Source organism: Protopterus annectens, chromosome 7.part0 (assembly GCF_019279795.1).
Source record: "Protopterus annectens isolate FY-2018-M chromosome 7.part0, PAN1.0, whole genome shotgun sequence".
NCBI lineage: Eukaryota > Metazoa > Chordata > Ceratodontiformes > Protopteridae > Protopterus > Protopterus annectens.
The window spans coordinates 101,651,235-101,659,400 of record NC_056739.1 but is presented as its reverse complement, the minus strand read 5'-3'; the positions used below and the strand labels follow the sequence as shown (position 1 = coordinate 101,659,400).

The 8,166-nt window shown below is 42.3% G+C and overlaps 1 protein-coding gene across 1 annotated transcript; it reads right to left on the bottom strand.

The window, feature by feature from the left end:
• Nucleotides 1-241: 241 nt before the first annotated feature.
• On the bottom strand, nucleotides 242-5,746 carry LOC122806261 (serine/threonine-protein kinase pim-1-like). The gene is made up of 6 exons (XM_044076528.1): nucleotides 5,416-5,746; nucleotides 5,016-5,119; nucleotides 4,670-4,720; nucleotides 4,230-4,593; nucleotides 2,933-3,109; nucleotides 242-1,415 (listed from the first exon to the last, which is right to left on the bottom strand). The coding sequence occupies exons 1-6, from the start codon at nucleotides 5,480-5,482 to the stop codon at nucleotides 1,246-1,248; spliced, it is 933 nt and encodes a 310-aa protein (XP_043932463.1). The 5' UTR covers nucleotides 5,483-5,746; the 3' UTR covers nucleotides 242-1,245.
• Between the last annotated feature and the right edge of the window lie 2,420 nt (nucleotides 5,747-8,166).

The window sequence follows — 8,166 nt, the reverse complement described above, 5'->3', positions numbered from 1 at the left end:
ATATTATATTGTGGGTGTAAATTCAGCCCAGAAGGAAAACTAGCTAAAAGGACCAAGAGATACCACCCACCTGTAATTAGCTGTACTCATCCAACAAAAAGTCAATGTATAAAACAATCTTAAATCCTTTAAAGCAGGTTACAGCACTAACTGTAGTAGTCAAGGCAAGCAATTAAACCACACATTTAAGGAAACCAACACCTGCACACTGCCTACAGTATTTCTACAAAGATTAGCCATGTTTAAACAAAACAAACATTTATTTTTAAATGGTCAGTATAAAAATAAAACAAGTTCAAATTTAAATTTTACTATGAAAAGAAAGCTGCAACAGTGCAGTACAGTAAGGTTAAGAGACAGCTCTGTAACCAGGTGTTGAATACAAACCTCCAGCAGAGATGTAGCAGACAATTCACAATAAACAAACTTTGTGCATATCAGACTCATTCTGCACAAAGCTTCAAACTATCTGGTTACTTACAAGCAAGCCAGACTTCATATTTTACTACTCTGCAAATAACTTGTGGGATTTGTAAGGAAATTACAGAAATCACATTTGACATGCTGACAGACTACTGCTGTAAATAAATAATTCCACAAAAAAAAAAAAAAGACTTAGAAACCATCCATATTCAAATAAATACAACCAAATAGAAATTTTTTTTTTACAAAAAAATTCTGTACATATGCTACTCTGCACATTTTTCTACAAAAATATAAATAACTATATACATACAATTCCATAATATACATAAAATGTCATCTCCTTTACATTATGTACATGTGTAAAAATAAAAATTTCCACCCGTTTAAATTGCATTGTTTGTGCACACAAATAACTGCAGTCAGAGAAGTGCAATGGGAACCAGGACAGAAGGCAATGACTTTTCAAAATAAATAACTCCAGTCCACTCTTCATTTACACCTGCACAAAAGACTATTTAACCATACGTAAAGGGAAATGCATCTGTTTCAGTACTCTGTTAGGCACTTGAAAAGTATTCTGACAAAAAAAAAAAAACACATGTTTACTGCAGGTAACTACACAGCTCTAGGTCTAGCATGCTCACAGCAGAGCAAATATATCCTGACCTCTGTACAGGTCAGGTTACCCATGGTCCATTGGGCCCTAGGATGGAAAACATTTGGATTAAAAAAGCATTAACTCCCACTCCTGATGTTGTTTGTCCACGTGTCCTGGTATTGCCAGATACAATCCCTTCTCTCCTGTGGTTTAGGAGAAAATCATTTGGATGTAGTACCAGTCACTGGTTCCAAACTCAGGCTGTGCAGCTGAATCTCACCAACGTCAGAAACATTGACATTTTGAAGCCAGGTGTGGTTTAGGATGTCTTCGAAGTTCGGACGATCTGAAGGTCTCAGGGACAAGCACCATTTAATGAGATCTTGACACTCTAGAAGGGCAAACAAAATGTTAAAGCTATATTACAAACTTAATTCAGACAAAATGTTAAGACATTTATAGGAAGACCCCCCCCACCGCAAAATCCAAGCTGCTATAACTCACTAAAAGTGATTTTTTTTAAAACAATTGTTTATGACCAACACTACTCATCTGTTAAAAGTAAAACAATGCAGTCAATGGTGCAAATAACAGCATACACCTATGAACCTTGCAAAGCACCTGCTAGCTGAATGGTTGGAGTGTACTGGACAAGTCAAAAGAGTAACCTTATACGACACATTTGCAAACAACTATTATGTTATCAAGTCACAATTCCATTAATTTTTACAAAGAGATCTATTTTACCTCTGCATTATTTAGCAATGTATAGACATGTCAGCCTGCTATGGGCTGACCATTACAAGTCAGTTTGACTTTAACCCCCCCCCCCGACCAGAAAGTTCCTATGTCCCGCTTAAACAGAATATACAGCAAAAGGCATGTTTTTCGTACTAGTGGCAACACAGACTAAGTATGCATGCCTTTGGTTCTGCAGTGGCAACACAGCACTAAGTTATTGCAGGTGTTCCTCTGGCTCCACCATACTGAACTGCCTTATTCAAAGATCCACCCTTCCCCCAGAACAAGGAGACAGATACTGCATATACCACCCATGTATGTAACCCATTACATAAACTAGCTGCATACCACCCCCTCTAACAGATAAGTGACAACCTGATTAAAAAATGACCAGCATCACTAGTACATGCCATGGTGCAAAATACTTCTGCTAGGCACAAGGACCAGGATCTAAACACACAACCCAAGAGCTGCAGTTCAGTCATGAATGCTCACTTGCCCTGCCACTCACACTTGACACTAAATTTTGCACAATAAATGCTGCTCCAAACAAAAACAAACTTGGGAAGACAATAACTAAAATAATGGCTAGAACCGGTATGCAAAAATTGTTACTTGCACTACACACAGTTTGTGATCAGTCTAGAAATGGAATGGGACATACATAAAGCCAGATATCTACTTGTGTATCAAGGGAGTAGACAGATTGCTCCAAAGACCTTTCAGTCATAAACCATGGAATAAAAATTGCAGTTAAAAGTGTCCGATTAAGGCATCTAAAAAGCACTAATGCATACTTTGGCCAAATAATTTTAGAGCAGCAGATACTAGAAGTGAGAATCTGAGCGTGTAATACCTTTAAATGCATTTTAAGCAAATGTAATTTTTGCCACCCAGCACGACTGATTACCTACTGCTTCCTTAATACTACATGGCTTTGGGGGGGGGGGGGGGTGTAGTATACAAAAATCCATTGCCACATATGCATTCCAATCACAGAGGCATCTATAACCGCCAATTTACGCATGTAACTGAACAAGCTAGATTAGTGGAGGTACACCAAACCTGCCGTTGCTAATGCAACAGCAACTACATAGCAAAAGCAAACGGTAACTATTCAGAACAGCAGCAATGACCGCAAGACAGATTCTAAAAGGCTTAACATACCTGTTGTTATCCTTCGTCTGAAGAAAACTTGACCTCGTACAATTTCCTCATCGTGTTCAAAAGGAATGTCTCCACACACCATATCATACAGTAAGATTCCCAGGGACCAAACTGCTGCCGACCTGCCGTGATACTTGTGGCATCGGATCCATTCCGGTGGACTATACACTCGGGTACCTGGCAGGGAAAACGCACTTTTAAAATCACGGCCTCAATTTAGTGCTACTACAGCAAAATATGCGCAAATCCCCACCGTTTGTACCCGCGAATGATTTACCACCCTGATAAAGCAAGTCACAAACAGAAGCCAGGCTCTGGGGAAAAAAAAGCAACAGTGACGGATATATAGTTTGGCATCAACCTGCCTGTTAAAACAGCCAAAATGTATTCACTCAGTCAATGTACATACTGTTGGGATCTACCCGCTATAACAGATCAAGACATTTATACCAGCGTACTACATTTTGCCTACAAAACAAGTTAAAGGACCAGCTCCACCCTCATCCGGCTACACCTTCCACTTTCAAACAGCAGGAAGTGGTTTTGAGGTCAACTGCGCCACGTGACTTGTGTTTACAAACTGAGTTGTAAAGGGGGAGCTTTTCACCTTCCATGCACTTCTCAGCACACGCCAACAGGGGGAAGCAATACACAAAAGCGAATTAGCCTCCTGCAGCAGTACAGCGTAGCCATGGCCACCATTTAAGGAATTAGGCTTTCCGACCTACCGCAAATGATGGAAGCGCCCATCGCCATAACAAATCCATCAGACAAGATGTTCATACTTGAGACAGCTCCACCCTTAAAATCCAAGGCTAACCAATCTCATGTACAAGCAATAAAAATGCATTACAGCGGACTTCCACATCAACCCATTAATTCATCCAGGGAGATGAAACAACGTCCCGCCCTAAAAACTGTATTAAAAACCATAAAACGATGAGACCAAATAGCATGCTGTTATAAGTCTGGTAATTTCCACATCCTTGCTAACTCGTTAGATTAAAATTTCCGACAAAACAGATTTGAGCCCCCCCCCCATTATCCACCATAAGGCGCCCTTTCTGCATCACGGCTATTACTGCAGAACACTGTGTCCTCATACGACCTCACAGCAGCAAACATGATCATGTGGTGTACAACTTTCAGAGCCATTGCTAAAGATATACACACACCTTATAGTAATCAAGACATTATACATATATATTTACACACACTTTATAATCTAACAGCCTTTAAATAAACACAAACGTTATTACTGTGATAGTCACCAAGTGCCAGACAGCACAGTCCTTACCGTCAAATTCAGTGTAGACTTCATCTCGCAGAATGGCTCCAGAGCCGAAGTCAATCAATTTGAGGTCACCAGTTCTCATGTCAATCACGATGTTCTCATCCTTGATGTCCCGATGCAGCACCCCAGATTTATAGCAATGGCGCACGGCTTCCAACACTTGGCGGAAAAAATCTCTTGCCAAAACCTCGGGTAGCGCACCGCGCTCTGTGATGTAATCAAACAAGTCCTTGGCCACCTCTGGCCGCTCCAGCACCAGCAGAAAACAATCGGATAACTCGTACCAGTCCAGCAAGGCTATCACCCCACGGACACCGCCCACCTTCTTCAGCAGCATGATCTCCATCGGTACCCGGCAACCACCCGGCTGGAAGGAAAAGAAGAGGTCAGTGATAAGAACTACTGTAACCACTTAGCACAAGCTCTCCAAAAAGGGTACCTACCAAGTCTGCCCATTCTGATACTCTGTCTCGGGCCACGCGTTTGATGGCGACCTGGAAAGGAGGAAAAAAAAATAATAAAACACTTAGGCATTAATTACTCCTTAAAACAGAACACTTGGAGCCACTTCTAATTTTAAATTAGGGTGGCGATCAAGAAAACAGTAAAAGTATGGAACCACATTTTTATACTGACAGGCAAAGCAAGTATTGGGGAAGGACTAGTTTACGCGGTCTACAATTTCCTTAATAACAACAAACAAAAAGCTGGACTGACTACTACTAAACCTAACTGGTGTGTGTATGGGGGTGCGACTACAGTTCTCTTGAACTAAACACAGACACTTACCGGCAGATTATCAGAGATCCGGTATCCAGCATACACGGTCCCGAACCCCCCGCTTCCCAAAATATCCCGAATCTGGTACACGTTGTCAAAAGGCTCCTTCTTGGCTGAAAAAAATAAACAAATTAGGATTTAGCAGTTATTGTAATTAAACATATCAGATGATAACCGATTTATCAACATCCTAGCACGTTACTAGTCCGTATGTCTCCAAATGCCAACCAATATCCCATTAAGAAGTCTCAGGTTACACGACAGACTACATGTTACTATCTACACGCTGTTCCCACAACAGAGGCACTCCCCACATCTATTCTGCCGACGTAGCTGAAAGCATGGACCGAGATCCCGACATTCACAGCTTCTCCCTTTACCAACCCTACTACTCTGAAGTAGGGCTCACCTTGTTTTCCTGATATATGCTCCCCGCCAGAGCCCGTGCATAACTGCGTTATCTTCGTAAGTAACATCTCCGCGTGTGTTAGCGATCTGCACGGCCTTTGTAGACTCCGTCTAAAAGAGAGTTTCCAGGGGAAAATAAATCTCTCTTACCAGAGAGCAAAATACAGTAATTGAACAAACGTGGAGGAAAACGAGGAGCAGAATTTGTGATTACGAAGAAAGAGCGCGAGCCGGCATTAGTCTCCACACACCGGTTCCGCGTGCCTATATAACAACACATAGTAAAGGCGAGACAAGCTTCTCCAGAGAAACCACTGAGCACCGCCCACCTAATTCCGGGTGTCAAACATTAACCAATCACAACACATAATAACTTGTCGATCAAATACAAACGGAAAATCAACAAAAAGTATAGAAAAAAAAGAATGAAATTGACTAGACTTGACGTGGCGGGAATTCATACGCATCCTATAAGGGGGGTATTGGAGACGAAAGTAACAATAGCGATGTCAGACGGCACCCCTCACCTCTACAAGAAACTGACGAGTCGAAAAATCAGTCATTTACTGGTTGTGACGCTGTTATTTTTTGTAATCGCTTTTTCTTATTGAACATCTCGGTACATAAACTCCTACATAACGATTTTCCCACTCCCGTCGAAGTCTGAATGTGTGTTGAACCACCACACTGTCATGCTTGTTTTCTTAAGTGCCTGCAGTTATTCAGTACCTAGCCCACGCTTTGCCTACTTAACGGCTTCACATACTCTGGCATCTGTCTCCTCCTTCCTGACAGTTTCTGCACGCTTTACTCAGAATTACCCACCATAGTTACTAAATACACAACAATTGAAAGCACTTTTGGGAATGCAACTGTACATTTCGGATTTAAAGAAAAGGTCTACAGTGTACACACTTGCAAGGACATATTTTTTTCTTACTGACAATCCGTTAATAATTATTTTCTAATCAAATATGTGTAAAATCGCCAATAATGTGTGTGTGAATTATTTCCGTCGCACGTATATTTTCCATTTAGGACTGTATGATATATATATATATATATATATATATATATATATATATATATATATATACATACATACATACATACATACATACACACATTTTGTCTTACCTTTATTCTCCTCTCCTTCCCATTCATTTTTTATGTACCTAAACACACAACATATGAAGTACATGCTGAACACCAGAACAGTTTGCAGTTGTGAGATTACTTTCCCTGTCAGATACAAACTTGATATTCCTTCATCACCTAACTGCCTGTTTAATGAATTTCGGGGTTGCAGGGGAGCTACATCATATTTTCACACCCTGTGGGCACAAGAGAGTAAACGATTTCTGAAGAGGGTGCCAGCCCATGACAGAGCACACACAACACACACCTGTCTTGATATCTGGAGGATTGCTAATTTACCAGCATGTCTTTGGGATTGGGGGGGGGGGGGGGGTGCAGAGCACCTGGCAAAAAATCCATGTGGATTTTCAGAAGACATGTAGACTGAACAGAAAGCACCCCAAATGAGAAACAAATTGGAGTATGAATGGCAATGAGGCAGTAACAGTAACCATTGCATTACTGTGACAATGTTAAGTTGTCAATCTCGCCTTCATTCTTGCTGGATGGGTTCGGAGCCGGACTCGGCACTTGCTTTAGCTTGAGAACTCCTTTTACCAGCTTGAGGCAACCCTATATCCCATGATGCAAGGCGGAACTACCTCTGATCTCGTTTGCCGCTTAGCGAAAGAGGTCTCCTTTGCCAGCTGAGGTAAGTAATTTTTTGTCAAAAGAGAAAAAGCTTAGTTAGGGATTTAATTTCCCCTTGTTTCCACTTTTATAGTCTGTTACAGCCCACCCTATTCCCTTATAATTCAAAACTTTTAATTTCCTTTGGTAATTGTATAAAAGTTTAGTTAGGCCTAGACCCCATTGGTTAATCCCTACCTGTGTGTTTGTGTGTTAGGGGATTAATTGTGTGTGTTTGTTGGGGTTTGTGTGTGACTTCCTCCTTAGGAATATGTCAAAGGAAGGCAAGGTCTCAGGCTTCAAGAAGTGTGACTCGTGCTGTCAGAAAATGTCTCTGACAGACGGTCACACTTCTTGTGTTTACTGCCTGGGGCCTTTGCACCTGCAGGACTCCTGTGCTTTGTGTCACTCTTTTAGCCAGAGAGTCCTGCAGGAACGGAGGAATAAGTTAATCCTCCGTGGCTTACTTAAGCCAGAAGGTTCTCCCTCTAAAACAGGGTCTGGTAAACCTTCTAAGCCACCGAAGGTTCAGGCTACAGTATCCAAGCCTCCTCCGGTGGCTCCGGCTCCGTCGCAGCCGAGATCGGCTCCGGCTGGAACCGATCTATCTGCTTCCAAAGTAGTGGGTTCGGCACCGATTGGTTCCGACACCCGGTCTACTGTGGCCTTGAGCCGACACCTTATCCAGCATCGGAGCCGAGAAACCTTCGGCTCCATCTGGAATTCAGGGGACTTCGGCTCCGATGACTTCGTCCCGAAAGAGATCTTGGTCCCCTTCGTTGCAGAGTATCCACTCGGCTCCGGGGTCTCCTCTTTTGTCGGAGCGGAGCCATCGGGGCCGATCTTCGAGATCTTCCAGGCTGTCTGACCACGACTTAGAGAGGGTGGTAAGCAGGCTGTTGAAGTCGCAGGCACTGGCCCAAATGCTCCATAGCCCGTCTCAACAGACTTCGGCTATTGTTTCACCCCTTGAACTTCCTCCTCC

Coding starts and splice junctions, on each gene's coding strand:
- LOC122806261 (XM_044076528.1), bottom strand. CDS start 5,482: ATGTTACTTACGAAGATAACGCAGTTATGCACGGGCTCTGGCGGGGAG. Junction 4,594..4,669: donor TATCAGAATGGGCAGACTTG/GTAGGTACCCTT, acceptor TTTTCCTTCCAG/CCGGGTGGTTGCCGGGTACC. Junction 1,416..2,932: donor CAGACGAAGGATAACAACAG/GTATGTTAAGCC, acceptor TTGCCCTTCTAG/AGTGTCAAGATCTCATTAAA.